The 22130-nt window shown below is 44.4% G+C and overlaps 1 protein-coding gene across 6 annotated transcripts in view; it reads left to right on the top strand.

Annotated features, from left to right (window-relative positions):
* Pard3 (par-3 family cell polarity regulator) overlaps nt 1-13863 on the top strand; it is a 542245-nt gene extending 528382 nt beyond the window's left edge. For 5 of the 6 annotated variants that reach the window (XM_021170616.2, XM_029480762.1, XM_029480764.1 and 2 more), the window contains 2 exons: nt 4471-4598; nt 11995-13863. In XM_021170616.2, coding sequence (XP_021026275.1) covers nt 4471-4598; nt 11995-12337 — 471 coding nt within the window. In that variant the 3' untranslated portion in view covers nt 12338-13863. The remainder of the gene's footprint in view (nt 1-4470; nt 4599-11994) is intronic. The other variant, XM_021170617.2, reaches the window with a different exon arrangement.
* Nucleotides 13864-22130: the final 8267 nt, after the last annotated feature.

Raw genomic sequence — 22130 nt, forward strand, 5'->3', positions numbered from 1 at the left:
AAAAAAAAAAGAAAAGGAAAAGGTGTATGTTGTGTTTTTAAGGAAGAGATTCCATTGTGCTCTCTAACAACCAACTACTCTCCTCTGTCTTACAGCATCTTTTCTTATTTAGACCAGGCACTTGGGGCTCTTTTTTTTTTTTTTTATGTAAAAGGTCATTTCTTTTAACCAGTTTCATTACAAACAAGATTTAGATGATTTTATAATTTGCAGCTAAAGCAGCTTTGCTTCTTTGCCTGAATTTCAGGGTTGGGACACTTTGCTGGCACAGTGGCTTTTCTGTACAACTGTGTGTGTGTGTGTGTGTCTTCCTATGTTTGAGTGTGTGCATGTCTGTGTGTCTGTGTCTGGTGTATGCTAGTGTGTGCCAGAGGTCGCTGTAGACAATGCCTTCATTACTCTCCACCACATTTTGAGACAGAATCTTTCACTGAACCAGGAGCTGCAAATGGGCTGGCCTGGTGTCCTGCAGGCCCTGGAGATCTGAACTCAGGCCGTCATACTTGTTCAACAAATACTCTACTCACACCACCAAACACACACTTTGTTGTTTCTGGTGGCCATGTTTGAAAGCGTGGACTCCTCTGTGGGGGTTACAGGTTCTCTCCTCCTCCTGTCATTGTTTTTGTAATTTTTGACAGATACATGGCTGTGCTTCTGTGATGGGGACTGAGGTGCAGCCTTTGAAGGTAGTATTGCTCCTCATCGACTGTTCTCGTTATACTTATGAGATCTGCATTGAACCTTTGAGAGGTTACTCTGTATGTGCGCCTGTGTGTGTGTATGTGTGTGTGTTATCATGTATGTGCAGGTGCATCTGTGTGCATCTGGAGGCCAAACAACCTCGGTTATTCTTGAGCACCACCCATGCTCTTTTAGTTGAGACATGGTTTCTGGCTGAACCTGGAGCTCACTGCTTTGGTTCATGTGTGCAAACCTGGCAGTTCAAGATCCTCTTCTTCCTTCTTTTTCCTTCTTCCTCCCCTCTTCCTCCTTATTCTTTTCTCTCTCCTCCTTCTCATCACTGGTTCTGGGTTTGGAAGTCATCAACTGAGTTATCTCCCAAGCTTCAGGTTACTTTAAATTTCCGAACAAGTGTAAAGGTTGCCAGAGTGATTTTGTTGACTTGTTGCTATGCACTAGTCATGTATACTTCCTTCTCTAAGACACGTGGCCTATTAGAGTTGCCTCTCAAAGACGAAGGCGACTGTCGTGACTGGCATGCCATTTTGCAGGTTTGGAAGAAGGGGGTGTGAAATAAGGATGAGGCTGAAGCTTCTGTCTGATTAGATGAGGCATCAGTCTGTCAGCACCTCAGTCATTCGCTTGTGCGTGCTGCAGCCCCCGTGTTGATCATTCCTGGAGCCTGCCAGAGCTTCAGTATATACTTACAACTGACAAGGTTTGAATGGTGTCAGAAAGTGCACAGTTGAAGAAACAAAAGCCCTTCAACTTTTTCCCCCTCTGTCAGAATCAAATTTTCAGGCCGTTGGGAGAAACAACTTAAAAATATACCTGCGTTTCTGTAAGATCTTCCATTTTCTTTTCACGTCCCTGCAAGCAGTGTGTCAGAAAACAGCGTGAGCTTAAATTGCTGCTTACTAAATCCCATCACAGAATGCCAGCGCCTTCCTGACATGTGTGGGTAGCTCATGATGGTGAGGAGGAAGGAGATGGGGCACTTTGGGGGTACGGTGTGAACCATGCAGTTTTCACTGTATATTTTCCCTGACTGGTGATGTTCCCAAAGCTCCGGCGGATGCACTACCACCCAGTAGTTTAGTGGCATCCTGCCTCATGGAAGGGAGAGAAGATGTCTGTCTTCATTAACGTAGAGGATACTGTGTGCATAAAAGCAGGAACTTACTGGGTAAAATCAATCAATCATTCTGTCTGTCTGTCTATCTACCTACCTACCTATCATCTCTCTTTCTCTCTCTCTCTCTCTCTCTCTCTCTCTCTCTCTCTCTCTCTCTCTCTCTGTGTGTGTGTGTGTGTGTGTGAGTGTGTGTGTACACCTCAGGAGCCTTCTATCTATCTTCCTTCTATCTATCTTAGGAGCCTTCTATCTATCTGTCATCCCTCCCTCCAGATAAGGTTTCTTACTGAAAGTAGAGTTTGACAATAGTCTAGGCTGGCTGGACAGTAAGCCCCAGGGCTCCTTCTGCCTCTGCCTCTGCTTCTCCAGGTCTGGGATTACACCATACCCAGCTTTTAGGCAGGGTTTTGGGGATCCAACATTGGATCCTTATGCTTATACAGCATATACTGTACCCACTGAAACATTTCCTGCCCCTCAGTGCTCTTCATGCTGAAGATACATGGTTTGAACTGTGTTGGATATAGCATCTGTCATACATCTGCCCCGGCTAGTATGGTTGTGAATTTCTATCAACACAGACTGGGTACCATAAAGTCTAATTGCTTGCAATATTATCTTTGTATTGGAATTTTTTTTTAAAAAAAACATATGCCTGCTGAGAATATCTGCTTTAGATGTATGTCCTAGACATTGCCTTATTATTGTTTACCAGTTCATAAGGTGCTTCATCCTGGTAGAAAGGGAGCAACTGATGCTGCTGGGTTTTTCTTTAGACAAAAGCCAATGGTGTGGGTGGGCGGAGCTATTCTTCAGGAGGTAGGATTCCTGTTACCTTAACACTCTCCTATGAATGTTAAGACCATTACTTTACAAAGCCATTATTGTGTCATAGCCTGCCGCGGGTTTTCAGTGCTAAAAGAAAAACCAGTTAGAGCTTTTTACCTGATATTCTTCACATGGAATCTGTATACTGTGCAGTGTCACAGAGGGGCACAAGATGGATGGGTAACAAGATGGGTGTCATGGGGTGCCAAGAGCAGGGTAGCAGGAGGCCCTCCCTGGGTATTCTGTGAAGCTGCTGGTTATTTTGATCTACACAGCATAATATATAAACTTGATAATCCACTGTAAAGGAAAAAAACACTGCACACATGACCTGTTGGCCAGAGTGTATGGCCAGGTGGAGTAAAGATGCCTCTCTTAGGCTAGGTTCACGTTGGCCAATTAACCACTTCCCCTTGACCAAGAGAGATATGTTACTTAAACTGGTACATTCAGCATTCATTAGCTTACAGGTCCATGCTAAGGTAAGGGTCTAAGGGTCCCTGGTCCTCTTTGGCTGACATCCTTGGAGACAAAGGCCTATATTTGGTAACAGTGCCTCCTTTAAGCTGGTCTTTGGTTTCAAAATTGAGCTTCATAATAGAAGTAGACCATCCATATTGTTGACCACTGCTAGCACAAAAGAGACAACTACTAAGTGTTCACCAGCTCAGCAAGCCTTAAGTCACAGGCCCCTGAATTCTTCCAGTTATCAGTTATGGTAACACATTTTTATTCTGTTGCAGTGGTTGGTTGGTTGATTGGTTGGTTCACTGGTTGGTTTGACACAAGGCCTCATGCAGCCCAGGCTATCCTCAATCTCACTATTTAGGTTGACTTTCACTCTCTGATCCTTTTGCCTCAACCTCCCAAGTGCTGGGATTACAGATGTGTTCTAGTGTCCAGTTTATTCAATACAGGAAATAAAGCTAGGACTTCCTACATGCTTGATGACCATTGTACTAATAAAGCTACATTACCAGACCTCTGATTTTGGTCTTAATTTCTTCTCTCCTTCTTTTTTTTTTTTTCTTCAAAAAGGGGCTTCTCGTAATAGCTCTGGCTGTCCTATAACTTGCTCTGGAGACCAGGCTGGCCTCCAGCTCACAAAGATCTGCCTGCGCTTCGAGAGTGTTGGGATTAAAAGTATGCACCGCCACCACCCAGCCTGGTTTTAACTTTTCATCTGAGCTTTGTGTTAGCTATGTAAAGGATGTCAACTACCATCTATGTTAGTATTTACCAAGCCTCAGTAAGAAACACTTGCAAGTCGGCTGCTCTTTTTTAAATGATGTGCCCAAACCAAAGTCACAGGTTAGAGTGGAGTTTGTAAAAACTCAGCCAAGATATGATACGGTTCCTTTCTCAAAGAAACTTGAGTGAGAAGTTAGCTGAGAGGTGTCTCAGTTGGTAAAGTGGTTACCCACATACACAGAGCCCTGAGTTCCATACCCAGTGCCACATAAACCAGGCATCCTTATCCCAGTGTTTAGGAAGTGGAGACAGGGGGATCAGGAGTTCAAAGTCACACAGTGAATCCAAGCCCTGTCTGGGTTACATGACATACTGTCTCAAAATAATAGAATAAAATAGCAAATAACTTGATGTGGGTAAATAAAATCATAAGAGTCTGTAAAACATTTCAAAGTCGTTTAGTAAGAGTCAGCTTTGGAGGCTTGGCACTGTCATTCAGGCAGAGCACAGAGCATGGGCAGGCATTGGGTCCCATCCCCAACACTTAAGAACCAGAACTGAAGTGACATCACTCTTGGCATGACAAGGCAGGTGTCAGGCTCTTACTGACAAGCTGTGTCTCTCTCCCACAGTCCAGCTCTCGGCCAGCATCGCAGAGTGGTCGGCACTCGGTGTCCGTGGAGGTTCAAGTACAGCGGCAGCGCCAGGAGGAGCGAGAGAGCTTCCAGCAGGCCCAGCGCCAGTACAGCTCACTGCCAAGGTGAGCAGCAGCCCTCAGTGCTGTAGAAACATTCTTCCCAGCTTGGACTAGGGCTGCCAAGGAGAGGGCCCTACGGGCATGCTTGGCTTGGGAGGGGCACTTCTCATCTGTTGGCAGCACCTCTAAGGAGAAGGCCAACATGTGCATACCAAAAGTGAAGTTCCGCCCCCTGTTGGCAAAAAGCGAATATGATACTTTTTCTTGTCTGGCTCTAGGGCTCTGGGGTGAATGCTGCTGTGTGCACCTAGGCTCTGCTACAGTAGGAACAAACACTCTGTGCATGTACATCTGTGGATGGGTGGCCACAAACCTCATTCAAATTACCCTCTGTCTCTGTTGTCACTCTGTATAGAAGTATAGCTAGTCCCAGGAGTATTTGGCTCATTAACTGACAACGGAGCAAGAGAAGCTTATGGGGGGCGGGGAGGGGGGAACCTCTGCTCCAGGAGTTCTCCTTGAAAGGGCTAGAACTGGCCATATGCATACACACACTGAAATCCCTACTATGTTTCCATCTAAGTCTTCCTCCCAGGAACTACATAGTGCAGAGTAAACACTGAAAACCTCGCAGATTTTTCAAACTCCTCCAAACCATTCACCTCTATGTAACGGCCATTAGATATCTGTTTTTCCATCTCAAAGAAAACTCATGAATTTGAATCCAAACAATTTGAAGAAGGTGGGTGCTTATCTGTGCATTGGCCATTCCAGATGGAAAAGGCAAGTTCCCCTAAAGTTAAGTAATCTCCTTCGTGACATCCTTAAGGAACTGGACATTCACAGTGGTTAGCCTAGAGGGACTTAAGACAAGCGCCCACCAATGCACGGGGTATTGATGTGCTAACAGTTCATTCGGCTGTCTTTTTACATTTGTGAGGCTATATATCTTTGGAACACTCACCTCATCTTGCGGTTGTATAGGGATTAGCCGTTGAGGCCATTTAGCCTACACTGGGTAAGAGGCATTGAGGTGTAAGTCTACACAAGGTTCTTTGGAGATTTCCCATCTTGCCAATAAACAATTCAGAAAAAATGAAGGAAATGAATGGCTTTCTCAGAGTCAAAGTCAGTAAGTCCTTCCAACATACTTGAATTCCAGACACGCTGACATCCTCCACTATTCATAACTGGAGCCCACAGCCACCCAGGGATTTCCTTCTGGAATTCAGAATGTCATCAGGTGTGAGGCGCCTGTGGCCTCTGTGGCTTGGGACTTGGGCCCCTGTGTGAATTTGCCCAAGGCAGAGGCACCTTGAGAGCTGTCTCTGTCAGACTACCTCCCATAGGCCATGTTGCTGGCATTCTATCTCAAAGGCAAGCATGAGGATGGGATAGGCTTATACACTGGCTGTGGTCCTACCTCCATGGCCACATTGGTGGGCTATGGCACAGCTCTAGGAACTATGTTCTTGTTTATATTGGCAGGTTGTTGGTTCATTTATTTCAAGTGGGTTCAAGAGTAGTCTTTCAAAATGAAGAAATTTAACAAAGTTCAGGTCATGAGGGGGAGTGCATCTAAATAAGACAGGCAGAAGGTGCAGGGGTGAAGACAACGTTGAAAGGAGGGTCCCTGGCACTTAGGAATGTCCCCTGGGCTCTCCTGGCCATGTTAATTGGCACATATGAATTGTACTTGGTGAACTGTAGTATGTCATCTCTGTAATGGGAACAGTCACAATACTCTCTTCGCTACTTTGAATGTTCAATTGACTGTGGTTGTCACAGTTATCTATAGTGTGACCATTTCATTCTTCATCCTTCCTTTTCTTCTACCTCCCTCTCCTGTAGATCCCAGTCATTCTCATATTCTCATTCTCTCTCTCTCCCCCTCTCCTCTCCCTCTCCCTCTCCCTCTCCCTCTCCCTCTCCCTCTCCTTCTCCCTCTCTCCATCTCCCAGGAAGCACCTGCTAGACCAAAGCTCAAGACTTCTGCTCTTAGAAGCACTACAGCTGCTTGAGTGTTGTTCCCACTATAGAAAAATAAACTTTCCCTTCTGGCTGATTGTATCTTCCTAGTTTAAGTCATTTCATTCACTTCAGATAAGAGAAAAATCAGACATCCCAGAGTTAACATAAGTTTCAGCAAGAGCGACCAGGCACCCTCAGCCTCATACTCTCTTCTCTTGGAGAATGGCTTCCATGCGAGCCTTGGCATGTAGGGGAAAGTTTAGTCAGGAGAGCCTGCCAGCTCTACCACTCACAGCTAGTTGCTGCAAGCAATGTTTTGGGGGAAAGGTGATTATAGCAGGAGGAAAGAGGGTTAAACAGGCCACCTTCATAAGCAATAGTCAACTCCAAGTTTGGGACATGTTTTCTCCTTTGGGACATGTTTTATCCTTGTCAGAGGCACTTGACCTCTGATGATCCACGCAAACAAGTCGTGTGCATTGGACATCAGTGTAGTTTGGCACATAAGCTCAATTATGGAGTGAAGCATTAACTAAAACAAGTGACCAAGACTGCATCAGCTGGAGCAGAGAAGGTGGCTTGAATTAGGAATGTACATGAACCAGCCTAATGTGTAAACTCTGTGGCATGCATGGGCAAAGTGGGAGTCACACTGGCAAAATAATAGCCAGACTGAAGTGCCAGTTTGGGGGAATGGAGACCCCAGCAAGCCCCTCACTTGGCTCTCAACCAGACTAGCATGTTTCCTTTAATTCCTAAATGAGCTCCTTTCTTTGGTGTACCGACTAGTTTTATGTTAACTTGACACCATTCATTTTTGAAGAGGAAGTTTCAATTGTGGGGGAAAAAAGTCCCTATGAGATTGTCCTGTGGGCAATCCTGTGGTATATTTTTCTCAATTGGTGATTGATGTAGGAGGACCCAGCCCACTGGAAAGTGCCACCCCTTGCCTGGTGGGTCTGGGTGATGTAAGAGAGCAAACTGAGCAAGCCATGAAAGCAAGCTAGTAAGTAGTGCCCCTCCACAGTCTCTCCATCAGCTCCTGCCTCCAGGGCCCTGCCTTGACTTCCCTCAGCAGTGAAAATGGAACCTAAGAGCTGTAAACTGAAAGAATCCTTTCCCCCAGTCCCTTGTGGTCAAGGTGTTTTATCACAGCAGTAGAAACCCTATCAAAATTATCTGATATCCGAAGAAAGTTCTCCATCTGAACCTGTGCACTAGAGCCATGTAGCACCCATAACATAGCTCTCCTCTCTTTCTCTTCCTCCTCCCCTGTGGTGACTGTTTCTGTTGTATGACTGCTTTACCACTTATCTCTGCCTCTCACCAGCCACGGCACCCTCATGTCCTCTCCGACCAGGGTTATTGTGTCCAGATCTGTCTGTTTCAAAGCCTCTCTCTTTGTCTCTCCTCATCGCTCTGCCTCCCTCATCCTGGTGGCAAAGCCCTTGCCTTGTGACTTTAGCTTAAGTTCCTTACATGGTGATGTAAGCTGTTCTAACCAGGAGGAGGCAGTTAGTACCTAGCTGGGTGTACAGTAAGATGCCCAGGGGGCCACACCAAGCTGACCTAGGTATGACTGTGAACAAATCCATTGAGGACACATAGGTGGCTGCCATTGCTGTGGTCCTTTTGAATGATCATGGGCAGGATGTACAACTGTGGAGTGACCGTCATTGGGCACCAGCTCTTGGATCCTAACCTACTTGTCTCTGCAAGGGAGGGAAAATTAACAGTGCACCTCCTACTTCTTATCCTTGGTTCCAAAAGTGGCCATCATCCCTCTCTACCCTAAATCCAGAAGCTAGTATTAGACACTGACTTGCTCTCCAACTCCCATAAGTCATTTGAAGAGAGCCAGTCTCTTTTCTGAGCAATTTACATGTGGTGGTTCACTGATTTCTTCCCAGTACCTTATACAGTCAGCAGCTACAGCCCATCTGACAGATGAGGTAGTTGGGCCTGGAGAATACAACTCCTCCAGGCTACACTGTGACCAAGTGAGAGCTCAGAATCTGAATCTCTCTAATCCTAAGCTATTCTTCCCTATGCCAGGTACTTGGATATTTAACTTCTAATGTGGGAAAGGGAGAGGATGTGTATGTTTGTTTGTGTTCCTGTGTGTGTGTGTATCTAAGTGTGTGTGTGTATCTGTGTGTCTGTGAGTGTATCTGTGTGTTATATCATTAACTATTCAGTACATTCAAATGCTAATCCATTCTCTCTTCCTTCTTTTCCTCCCTCCCTCTTCCCCTCTCTTTCCTTTTCTCTCCTCCTTTCTTTTTCCTCTCTCACCCTTTACCCCCTGCCATGTGTACAAGTAGGCACATGTTTATGTGTGTGCACTGGTGCACTGGTGCACAGGCACATGTGTGTCCATGTCTATGGAGGCCAAAGGACAATCTTAGCTAATATTGGTCAGGCATCAGTTTTACTTCCTGAGACAAATGTCTCTCACTGGACCTAGAGATCATTGGTTAAGCTAGTATGGCTGGCCAGTGAGCCTCAAAGATCCTCCTGTCTCTAAGCACTGGGATTGCAAATATGAACAGTCACATGTGGCTTTATACATAGGTTCTGGGAGATTTAACTCAGGTCTTCATGCTTGCAGAGTGAACACTTTGCCACTGAGCCATTTCCTCAGCCTTCTAGACAGGAAACACTGTCTGCCTCCTTTTCTTCCTTTCTTGCATTGGCTCATTGCTAATTCTTTCTTAATAAAGAACGTATGGACACCAATAGCTTCCTCACCAAAGAAAGAGAGGGGTGTGTGTGTGTGTGAATGAATGTGTATATGAGTATGTGTGTATATGAGAATGTATGTATGTTTGTGTGCATGTGTGTATGTATATGAGAGTGAGTGTATGTGCGTGTATGTGAGAGTGTATGAGAGTGACTGTATGTGAATGTGTGTGTGTGCATGTGAGTGAGTATATGTGTCTGTATGTGAGAGTGTATGAGAGTATGTATGTGTATAAGAGTGAGTGTGTGTATGAGAGCATGTGAGTATATGTGTCTGTATGTGAGAGTTTGTATGAGAGCATGTGTATTTGTGTGCATTGTGTATATATGAGAGTATCTGTGTGAGAGTGAGTGTGAGTGTGTATATGAGAGCGTATGAGAACATGTGTGTATGTGTTCATATTCCCCATACCCTATTTCAAACCTCAGGAATTTCTTGCTTTATTTTGTGCTCATGTACTCATTAATCTGAAGCAAACTTGAGCTACAAAACAAGTTTCTCCTCCTACAGCATCTTCTCCTCCATCCCCAACAAACCACAGTGAATTTTCACAAATTTCAATGCAGAAAGAACCTGCATTCCTGGGGTGCCCGAAGCTTATCTTTCTATGCAGAGATCATGCAGGGTCAGGGAGGAAGGTAGCGAGCTTTAGTATCAGGAAGTCATGGGTGAACAGATGACATTTGTCACATCCCAAGCTTCACACCGACATTATCCATCTGTCACATCTCTGGTAGGATTAGTCTACGATTTTTTAAGTGAAGACAATCAGTGCTTTAGGCAAAGGAACTTACTCCGTCCCACCTGAGGATTCTGCTGTGGCTCCCAAGAGTAGAGCCAGATGGGAGCCTCTGTTCTTCTCAGTGGATCACAGAGCCGGTAGTGACAGTGAGAGTTTAGTTTAGTTCCATCTGCAATGTCTCCCCATCTATAATTTCAGCCATGTAGAAAGTGGGTGGGTTCTACCCTGGACCATTTTGCCAGCATTCCAGAACATTCGAATGCTGCTCTCTCTGTTCCTGTGGGAGACTTAGTGGCCTCCCATGATCTCCTCATGAATGTGCAGTGTTGTGTGTGCTGATGCAGGAGGCTGATGCTAATGCAAGAGGCTGATGCCAGCAGGCTCCACCTACTGCCGCCAGATGATTTTCTTGTTGATAAATGGAGCAATAATACATGTTCTTTATGACTGTCATCTCTCCTCCCCCTTCTGTTTTCAAGGAGGAAAAATAGGGCATGTCTTCCTTCCTGGCACAAAATTGTTAGGCTTTATCAAAGGCAATCTTATTGCAAATTCATAGAAGTATCTAGAGCCTTGATAGTAAATTAAAGATGTTTCAGAATCGTGTTTCCTGAAAACCGCAGCCAGCCCCTTGCAGAAGTAGTAGAAGGTAAAGTTTCTGTGTGGCTTGCGTTTGCCTCTCTATCTTGGGGTGATAGGAAGTGAGTTATATAAGCTGAGATGTGGAAAAAATTAGTGTTTCTAGACAGGAACTTGGGCAACCCTGACCTGTGTCAGTTACTAATATACAGGACTCCAGAGAGCCAAGCTGAAGATTGTAGGGACCTCCTGTTGCATCACTTTGTTTTTTAATGATTTTTGTTGTTGTTGTTGTTGTTTTGAGACAGTCTCTTGTCACCCAGGCTGGTCTTGAACTTTACTATATAGTCGAGGATGACCTTGAACTTCTGAACCACCTGCCTCTGCTTCACAGATTCTGGAGTTATAAGCATGCAGTACAACCCCTGGTTTATGTGGTTCTGGGGATGGAGCCCAGGCCTCCTGTATGCTAGGCCAGTGCTTCTGCAGCTGAGCTGGCCCAGCTCTCTGCCTGCTGTCCTTTCATTTTTGTCTGAGCTTGTACTGTAGTCTATCACATGAGCTGCCTTGTGACAGAGCGATGTCCCAGTCTTTGGAAGATGAAAGTGAGCAACACGCACCATTTTCTAGCATCCTGGCAGCAGCTAGATACACTGCTCGTGTGGGTAGCTTAGACCTGAACAGTAACGCTCAAGTGAGCAGCGGTTAGTGCAAAGCTAGATGCTGCTTATACACATGTGTCTGTGCCCACACTGCAGGGGACCTGGTTGCCTTGAGCCAATCAGAGGGCACCTCAAGCTAGGAGAAGCACCTGTTCCTAAATACCTACTGAATCTGCTTCTGTCTTTTGTTCAGTGAGCATTGGTCACTTAGCTGAAACCTGGGACTGGCTGAGGACAATTAAGGTTTTTTTGTTTTGTTTTATTTGTTTTTTTTTTTTTGTGGTGTGACTGCATGTTCAGTGCAGGTGCATCTGTGTGACTACCCATGCATGGGTGTACATGTGAAACCAGAGGGCACCCTCAAGTGTCATTCCTCAAGAACTATCTATCTACCTTGGGTTTTTGTTTGTTTGTTTTTTAGGTAGGGTTTCTTGATGGTCTGGAGTTCACCAAGTAGGCTAGACAAGCCATTCAGCAAGCCCTGTGGATCTTCTTGTCTCTCCTCCCTAGTGCTGGAATGTGTGCTATCTCATTCAGCTATTTGCATGGGTACTGTGGATTGAATTTAGATCATTATGCTTGAGCAACAACATGTTTTAGCAGCCCAGGTATTGGTATCTTCCCAAGCTCTGATAGTCAATTTTGAGATCTCTAGCCCCTCACCATGATACCTGGTGGGTGCTCAGGTCATGATGATATTTGCTAAAGCCTAGAGATTCATCTCTCTCTCATCCCTGACTGACTTCTTTGCTTTATTGCTAGACAAAGCAGGAAGAATGCCAGCTCCATATCACAGGATTCCTGGGAACAGAACTATGCCCCTGGCGAAGGCTTCCAGAGTGCCAAGGAGAACCCCAGGTATTCCAGTTACCAGGGCTCAAGGAACGGCTATCTAGGCGGGCACGGCTTCAATGCCAGGGTCATGCTGGAGACCCAGGAGCTTCTCCGACAGGAACAGAGGCGGAAAGAGCAGCAGCTGAAGAAGCAGCCTCCAGCTGATGGAGTCAGAGGGCCCTTCCGGCAAGATGTGCCCCCTTCTCCATCTCAGGTGGCTAGGCTGAACAGACTGCAGACACCGGAGAAAGGGCGGCCCTTCTACTCCTGAGCTCAAAGGAGGATGGCAGCATTTTGTGTCATGCAATAAAGGACATTTCCCCATGAAGACTTGCGCTCTTGGAGTTTTAAAAAAAGAAAACCTTCGGTGGTACTCCAGAACACTTCTGTTGCTGGTATCAGTGCCTTTAAGCAGCATGAGCAAAGAAATGGAAGGCCTTAATGTCTTTGCCACTGCGTCTATCTCGTGGAAGGACCCCAACCCCCCCTGACCCCAATATCAAGTTCAAGGCATCAACTACCTGCTTCTCTGCAGTACCGGAAACTTCAGCTCCATGCCTAAGATGCCTACGGACTTCACAGCTTCATCTTAGAGAGTGACCCCCCACCCCCACCCGAGGCTGCAGATGTTGCTGACGCCCACTCCCCCCGGAAGTGATGTCTCAGTCTCTGGTAGATGGAAGTGACTGCGGCGTGCACCAGAACTTTGCAGCAGGGTTACCCCTGTTCTCCCACTCGATCTGGGGTTCCCTTTATTTCCTCAGATCCTCGGAGCATGAAGGCTCTAGGGTGGTAGTGAAGAAGCTAAGCCATACGCCAGTGCCGTTTGGTTGTGAGGGGGTGGGGGGTACTTTCCAACTGCCTTATAACTCCACTACCCATATCACAATGATTCTAGTCTGCGTTTATAAATACACGTGTTCAGTCCCATTCATGACACCTGGGAACAAGGAACATGGGAGTGGCCCATGTGCATTGCACCACGAGGAAGGAGATAGGAACTGAGGGAAGATTCTCTGGAGGAGTTTAGGCCAGTCTATCCCATCCTTGTTTTACTTCATTTGTGTCGCAGTAGGTTGGCAAGGAAGGCACAGAGTGGGACAAGGAAAAAAGTCAGTCACTTTGGATTCTGAGAATCAATCTCAATACAGCTTTTGAGGTTGGAGTCAGTATTTGTCTCCTATTCCCTCTATTGTGTCCCTTCCTGACAAGGCCACATTACTAAGTTATTCTGCCGTTTATCATAAAGACAAATCAAAGAAGAGCCATTCCACTTGAGAACATTTTGATGGCCCTCTGAGCAACAGGAGTCACATTTTCGTGCATGCCTGTGTCACGAGGCCCTCCTCATGTTCCCGCTGTTCATCTGTAGGTCTGAACATCCTGTATTTTAAGCCAAGGCTGGGTTGCTAAAGTGCCTGCGAATCTTGATATGAAATAAAAGAAAAAACAAAAAAACAAAAAACCTTGAGCAAAAAGCTCAGAGTACCATGTATTAACAAAAAAGAAAGAAAAAAAAAAAAGACATGTATTGATATGCCTATTTTTTTTTTTTTACTGGCACATTGTATTTTTTGTGTAGACTTGTTTTTAGAAAATAATGCACAGTGTCCACAGGCGCCGTGTCTCTCTGCATCTGTGTGTAATGGCTTTATCTGTTAATGACTTTCAGTGGTGTTTAAGTGGTGTTTCCAGTGTAAGTAAGCGTGGTGACCTTGGACAGCGGTGGCTTCCTCGCAGCCTCCCCTAAGCTGTGAGGGACAGCTGTCCCTGTACATATAAGACTTCTAATAAAAGACATATTTCTTCCTGTTCTTTGCGGTGTCTCTAGTTTTCCTGGCAAACCCCTCCTAGCTGTTTTTGTAAAAAGTATATTAACAGATGTCTTTTTTTTTTTTCATATTTAGTGAAAGTGGAAAGTTCCTTCCTATCTATGCAAACATAGGATTAAGTGAGGGAGTGTTTGACCACCCAAGAAGAGGAGTGGGGGATAGGAAGGACTGGAACCCTATATTTTTCTTTTAAATTTTTATATATTTTTATTCTATTAATATTAATTACATAATTTCTCCCCTCCTTCCTCCAGTCCCTCCCATGCCCCTAATGCATTTGAAATTCATGGGCTTTTTATTATGGTTACATATATACTTATGTATGTGTATATATATATATATATATATATATATATATATATATACACACACACACACACATATGTAAATGGAGCCATTTATTAATAAGGATTGTGGAAGACCTGGAGAGCCCAAAGGAACCCCTAGGAAGTATGGGCTAAAGGACTTAAATAAAGGGAAGAGATCATACAGAGTCCCACATATGTCTAGTGCTACCTTTGGTGATCTTGGCCAAAGATTCTCACTGAAACAAGATAGACAATGAAAGGTGACTAACCACCACCCCTTGGACAAAACCTCCTCTTGTGGGTTGTGAACCCCTTTATGGACAAAGTTCTTTTTGTGGCCCCCTACTCCCCCAGCCCCAGTCATCTGAACAAGAGAGTTTTGGGTGTCTGATGAAGGAGGTGACATCACAGCCCTAACTGTGGCTCTGTAGCCAGGTGACATCATAGCCTTTACCTGTGGCCCTCCAGCAAGGTGACAGCCAAGTGACATCACAGTCCTAACTGTGTCCCTCCAACCAGCTCCCCCATGCCTGGAGTTTCACTTGAAAGTACACCTGCAGTCTGTACTGTAGTGGGCACAATCACATAGTACAGACCACCTATGATTCAGTGTCTGTGCATTTGGCGTGTTTCTGTATCATCCTGTGAGTCCTCAGAACTCAGCAGGCGCACACACACACACACACACAAGTCAAAGGCCACCTGTAACCAAGCAGGTATGGCATGATTCCCACTTTTGTTTACAGTCACAGGAAAGCATGTTACTAAAGCTTTGAGGACCACCTGGAGGTGACAGAAGTCCCCTCTTTTGGAAAGCATAGTGCACCAGAAAAATAATTAAATATCTGTAGAATGCAGTCTTTTTATTTTCTTTTATTTTTCTCCACTTCTTTTTTGAAAAAAAAAAAAAGGTTTCTCCAGTGATGACACATGAAGTAAAGAGATAATCTTCTTTTCGTACTTCAGAGACAGGATATCATCTTAATAAGGCAGCTAACAAGAGCATTCACAGGTCAGAGAGTGGGAATGTAGGAGGGGCAGCTTTAATGGAGAATCACCTTCAGCTCTGAGTAATGACTAGATCAAAAGCACGCTGGATTAAAGTGACTTTAAAAATCCATGTGAGGGTGAGGGTATAATTCTGAACATAAGCTTTCTTTCTCTTTTTAAAAGCAAGGGGCTAATGGTCACCCTAAAAGTTCTTGGTTAAAAGTAAGGCTGGCATTACCCACCATATAGAAGACACCATTTTCCCCGTTAGATGGTTTCCTGTCTCTCTCTGTCTCTCTCTCTTTTACATACACACACACACAAACCACACACATGTATATACATACATGTAGCACACACGCACACCCAACACACACCATACACATACTACACACACATACACAGCACATACCACATGTACACTCTCACACACAGCACATGCACCCACATACAAACCACACACCACACACACACACACACACACATGTTGAACAGATACTCCACACACATACATACCACACACATATTACACACACATACACACACCACACACATACTATACACACATACACAGCACATACCAACCATGTGTATACTCACACATACATGCACCACATGCACAAACTACATTCAGCTACAAATGATCCATTTTTCTTTTCTGATTTATGTTTTATAGCAAGCTCTACCCTTAGCTCTTGGGCAGGGGCAACTGAATGAGGAGGACATTGCAGGAACAAAGCCCACTGCCCCCACAGGGGACTCTGAAGAATTCCTGTTCTTCCATCTCCTCTTCTGCTCCTACAATCAATTAAATGTGTGGGAAACACCCTTTCTCTGAATGGCTGATGATTCATCTCACACCATTGCTGGCTTCCGAAAGCCTTTTACAGTTTGGTCCCAGTGGAGCTGTGGGTGTCTCCTCACTAGCCCCCTTCCACAGCCATCACTGACTGCCTGGAGCAGTGCAGAGGCTTGCTATGAGGCCTCTATGAAGACTTTTATGAGGGAAATACTTTAAGAACGTTGAAGCATTTATTGTTTGAACAGTCTAGCATGGCTCAGGGCCCAGTGGATCACAAGTGGAGAAGGACTGTATATTGTAGTTTGCAACATGAATATCAGAACCAGCCTGATCTTGCCTAATGGCCTGCTTTTAGGATTCAGCTCATATGGGGCTTGCTTTCATTTGGCATCCAGTGGCAGCGGTAGCGGCGGCGGTGGCAGCAGCAGCAGCACACGTCTCTTAATTGTTCAGTGCAAACCTTAACTTTGGTTCACCATTGTGGCACAATGGTTTCATCAAAAACAAAAGATCCCAACATAGTCTTGGGGGGTAATTCCAGCTACTCCTAAGACTGGAGGATCACAGTTTGAAGGCCTGCCTACACTACTAGGACCTTGTCTCCAGATAAAGATGACAAAGAGTTAGGAATGCCAGGCAATGCTTGTGAATTTCTGGGTTCCCTCGCCAGCACACAGAGGTAGGGAAAGATTATGTCTGTAATAATTTTTATGTCCTTATTTAATGGTAACTGTGCTTTTCATTTAAACTAAACACAACAGAGAGTATGAAGAAATATAAAGTTAGTAATGTCATTTTAGTGGGCAGGGAATACAGCTCTCTGATAGATACAGTACCCACCTAGCTGTGCAAAGTCCTCCCTAAGTTCAACTGCCCAGAACAACAACATTCAAGAAAATTAATTTGGTTGATCCTAATACTATCCATGTATACTTAAAAATTATATATGTGTATAATGTGTACAAACACACACACACTGACATGTATGCACATATAATGGCCTTTTCACAACATCTCATATTTAAAACACTTGCTTCTTACTGGAAATTTTGAGACGTCACTATGGAGTCACAACATGTTAAGGAGAAATCGGGCTTCTCACTTGTGGTTTTTAGTCTTGACAGTTTTATTTGAGTTTAAAAGACAAACCCCAAAGCAGTGAACTGTGAACCTCAGCAGCTGCCTAAAGTAGAGGAAGAGAGAAACCCATGCCATTTGAGTCAGGTCAGTATGAAGGTGAGCCACATGATAAAGAGACGCCCGCTTGGCAAAAAAAGGGAGGGAGGGGAACTTCAGAGAAAGAGGAATGAGGCCAAAAGGACCAGAGAAATCATGCTGAGAGACAGAAAGGAAAACTGGAAAAGTAACACTTTTCTGAGCAATTCAGAAGTACGCAGACTTACAAAGTTGTCTAAGGTCTTGTCAGCAACCCCTCCTGAACAATGTACAATGTTCACTGACGATGGAGATTCTGGGAAGAAAAACATTAAAGGGATAATTTCCCGTCCTATCCACTTAGCATGGCTTCAAGTGGTACTGCCTTCCGGAAGGGTGATCCTTTAGATAGATGAATCAGCTGACCAACTACCAAGCCAGATCCTCTGGATCTAAAGGAAATAGTTTTACTTTAATGGGTCTTTACTGCTACTGAGACATGTTGACCTCCAGTCAGGCTCTGCTTCAGTCCCTTATTAGTGACTAGAGGTTCACTATATGCCTCCAGCACGCCAGTGTTCATGACTAGTAGACCAGAAAGAATTACTTCTTCTTAAAAGGAATAGCTCTCATCACAAAAAGAATAAGAGACAGCTTATTCTAGAGGCAAATATGAATGTCCATAGCCAGGAAACAGATTAGATTACCTCAAATACCATTTGTTCCAATGAGGAAACAAAAACAATCATAAATCAAAAAAAAAATTAGCTTAGTAGAAACATCAGCTAGGCAGGCTATAGCAAAATGGTGGACATCTCAGCCACAGGCCACAGATGTTAGCTGCCATCATTCTTAGCTTTGAAGTTGATGGGAGCAAAGCACCTATGTGTGTGTGTGTGTGTGTTTATGTATATATANATATGTGTGTGTGTGTGTATATATATATATATATGTGTGTGTGTGTGTATATATATATATATATATATATATATATATATAAAATCCTTCTGAGGATGTTGGATCTCACACAGGTGGGCAACAAATAGCTATTTACGGCTAAGATAACCCAAGACAACCTGACCCTGGACCTGCAAGATACCAACTTCTCCATGGTCACTGAAGTTCTGATACATCATTGGCCATTGTAGAATGTTTAGTGTAGGTATGGCTTTTTTGTTTGTTGGTTAGTTGGTTGGTTGATTTTGTTTTGTTTTGTTTTGTTTTGGGGAACTTCAGGGAACTTCCAAGTCAGGCTATTTAATGATGAGAAAATAAAGACTTGCAGGAAACTGGAAACAACAAACATGTTTTTGGAAAGCAAGTGGGCCACAGCCCCAGGGAAGCCGAATATGGCCAACCAAGCCCAGGGCTGGCATAACAAAAGTCAGTCCTAACAGATGCAGGAGAGGCCTGTAACCCATCTAGAATAAAAGAGGTGCTGGCAGATTGCAAAGCAATGTGACTTGTGCTCTATCACTGGCACTTTCAGCACAAAGAGGCGAAGCCCACTAAGATGTAAGACATTTGCAGCTGGTTGTCAGCTGGACACACATTTAAAACATTCTCCAGCTTTTCTCATCGGGGAGAAAAATGTAAATTACTTTTAGGAAAATTTATTCTTTACCAATCCATTTCTCTTTGTATCGTATTTTACTTTGGGCAAAGAAATGACATAGCAACAGGCAAAGGGAAATGACCCATTAATAGTTGGATAGATAGAATTTATCTTCAAAGAGGTAGACTATTAATTATGCACAGAAAGAAACTTTTAACTCTGATACATTCCAAATGAAGCCAATGGCTTATTTCATTTAAGATCTTAATCAAACATACTTGTGATATCTCAAAGAGGCTGAGGGGGTGTCAAGACTGGCCTGACTTCCGGAGCATGAGGACAGATAGAGCAACAGACTGGGGCCCACCCTCCCCTGAGGAGTTCTTCAGGGCTCCTGTGTGGGGGACATTCATTGCCTGCAATGCAGGCTTTCTCCTGAAAATGGGCCACAGGGCCAGGAAGCAGAAGCCAGGGTAGATGCTGCAGCTGATCTGCAACCTCACGCCCTTAGAGAAGACACTAGACAGCCACAGGCTTTCTGCATCTGGGAGGATGACTGGCCAAGGACCGAGTTTCCAGTATCTAATCGCTTCCTTTGGTTCTGGCTCTCCTTCCTGTAAGCCAGGAAATGTGCTCCCCTTTCATTAGGGGATGCTCATCAGGGACCTGGAATCCGGCATGGTTGCTGCAGACGCTGTGTTAGTGTCTTCAGCTGTGGATCTTAAGTCCTTTTAGGCATTCCCTATGGATTAATTGAAAAATCACGGACATCCTGTTTGTGTGATTTGTTCAAGGTAACAGGAAGGCCATGAAGAAGCCAGTATTGATTTTCTAAAGAAGAAGCCATTTTATATGGCCTGAAAAGGACCCTAAACAAGGTTGGTCAAAGGATGCTGGGATTGGAGGTGGCTGCTGCCTGAGTGGAGGAAACCTGGAAAGGAATGATTCTGACAGTACAAATGCGGAATCGTTTTCTAAAAATTAATTATCTCATATTTAATCACTCATTCATTGTTCGTTCGTTCATTCATTCATTCATTCATTCATTCACATCTCTGACTGTATTGCTGCAGAGGCTGGGAATGAGTTAGAAAGACACACATCCAGAGTGGTACTTAGCATGTTGAAAACAGCAGGAGTCAGGAACAGACAGGGAGATGAAGAAAGTACTATTTCTCCTGGAGTTGGCAGAGGGTTGAGAGGAGGACTGGAGGAAGTGAACACACTACCAGGCATGTACAATGCCACATCGTACTGTGCCACTGTATCAGCATGGCTGCTTCCTTTAAAGATGGAGAAGAGGGATGGGGAGATGGTATAGTCGGTAAAGCTCCTTCGAGCAAGCAAGAGAACGTGAGGACCTGAGCTCAGTCACCAGAACCTGTCCTGGTGGCAGGCATGCATTTGTATCCAAGTGCTGGGGGCTTGGGAGAGTGGAGACAGCCAAGATAGCCTAATTGGTGAACTGCGGGCCAGCGAGAGAGCCTGTCTGCAAAGATAACAACCACATCTGAGGTTGTACTCTTACTTCCACATGTATGTGCCCCCCACTCACCTGTACACATACAAACAGAGAAACATAAACCATCCCCACCCCTCACCCCACAAAATGAGGAGGCCTGCCTTACGATTATTTTGCCAGGTAAGTTTGTCTGAGGGAGAGAGAGAGTTTATTATGATAATTATTAAAAGAAAAAAAAAGAATTGAAGGGGAAAAGGACTCGAAACAAGGTTGGGAAAAGGATGCTGGAAGTGGACATAGCGGCTGCATATTAGGTACAGAATGGAGAAAATCTGGGTAGGAATGCTCTTACAGGCAAGCTTCCTGGAGCCAGGCAGTTCAGAAAGACAGGCTAGCGTGTTTGAAGGATTGTTAAGTGTTGAAGTCAACATCAAGACAAGCGTGGCTTCAATATGGTGACTCTGGTGTTCTGATCTTCACAGAAGAACTAGCAAGGATTTTGCAGGAAGTAGAGAGATGCAGTCTGATTAGCAAGCCACAGAGATGGAGTGTGGGGACATTCCAAGAGAAATAATACCCAAGAATGACACATATCTGTTTTCCAAGCCCAAAATATGCATTGTGTGAGTGAAAGCAAGCCTCTCTGGGGTGCTATGGGTATTGCTTAGTGAGAAAGGGGTGATCAATATTTGAAATCTCCGGAGAAATAAGATCTCCCAATAAGAACGGTCTGGAGGACTCAGGTTTCTAAAAGAAAACAGGGTTGTGAGAAAGGGGAAGTTCTGTAGTCTCAGGGAGAGATGGAAGTCAGCACTCAACATCCATTGCCTGTTCTCTCAGAGCTTCCTGGGTCTTTACAAAAGGGCAGGAAGCTGTAGCCCCAGTTCCAAAACCTGCTTCCTGACACACATCCTTCCTTCCATCCATCCGTGCATCTATCCATGTATTTATCCATCCATTTATGCATTCATCTATCCATCCATCCATCAATCCATGCATCCACCTATCCATGAATCTATACATTCATCCATCCATCCATCCATCCATCCATCCATCCATCCATCCATCCATGCATCTATCTATCCATCCATCCATCCATCCATGCATCCATACATATGTTCATATGTCCATTCATGCATCCATGCATGCATGTATCCATCCATATATCTATTCATGCATTCATCCATGCATCCATCTGCCCAAGCATCCATCCATCCATCCATCCATCCATCATCCATCCAACCAGGACCTTCTGTACAGGTGTTATGTTTACTTTGTTACTGGTATTCAGTGATGAGCTTGTGGGACCTAGCTATTTCTATAAAAACAACAGTCTAAAACATTGGTTCTCAATCTGTGGGTCATGACTCCTTTGACAAACCTCTATCTCCAAAAATATTTACATTACAACTCATAACAGTAGCAAAATTACAGTTATGGAGTAGAAACAAAAGTAATTTTATGTTTGGGTTCACCACAATATGAAGAACTGTATTAAAGGTTTGAAGCATTAGGAAGGTTGAGAACCATTGAGTCAGACACAGAGCATCATCCTGACACATATACACCAGCAGACCAAGGCCTTAAACACACTGCGAGAGAGTAATGGGAAGAAAGTGAACTCAGAGTGGGACAGTGAAGGTGTGTGAGGAGTTGAGTCTTATGCTGAGTCTTTCAGAATCCTGAGAACCCAAAAAGACTTTAGAAATGTATCAGAAGCCCAGAAACTTTATACCTTATGACACTGGGGTTTCCTTTTTGTAGAAATAAATCAACAAAGCCCAAAAGATGGCCTGGCCTTAAGAGTAGTTTGTATACTCAGTCTATAATATGGGTATAATATACCATACTCAGTGTATATTATACCATACCCAGTCTATACTATGGGTATACTATACCATACCCAGTCCAGACTATGTTGGAAAAAACAAATCTTTTCTTCTTTCCTCCCTCCCTCCCT

This window comes from Mus caroli, chromosome 8 (genome assembly GCF_900094665.2).
Source record: "Mus caroli chromosome 8, CAROLI_EIJ_v1.1, whole genome shotgun sequence".
Lineage (NCBI taxonomy): Eukaryota > Metazoa > Chordata > Mammalia > Rodentia > Muridae > Mus > Mus caroli.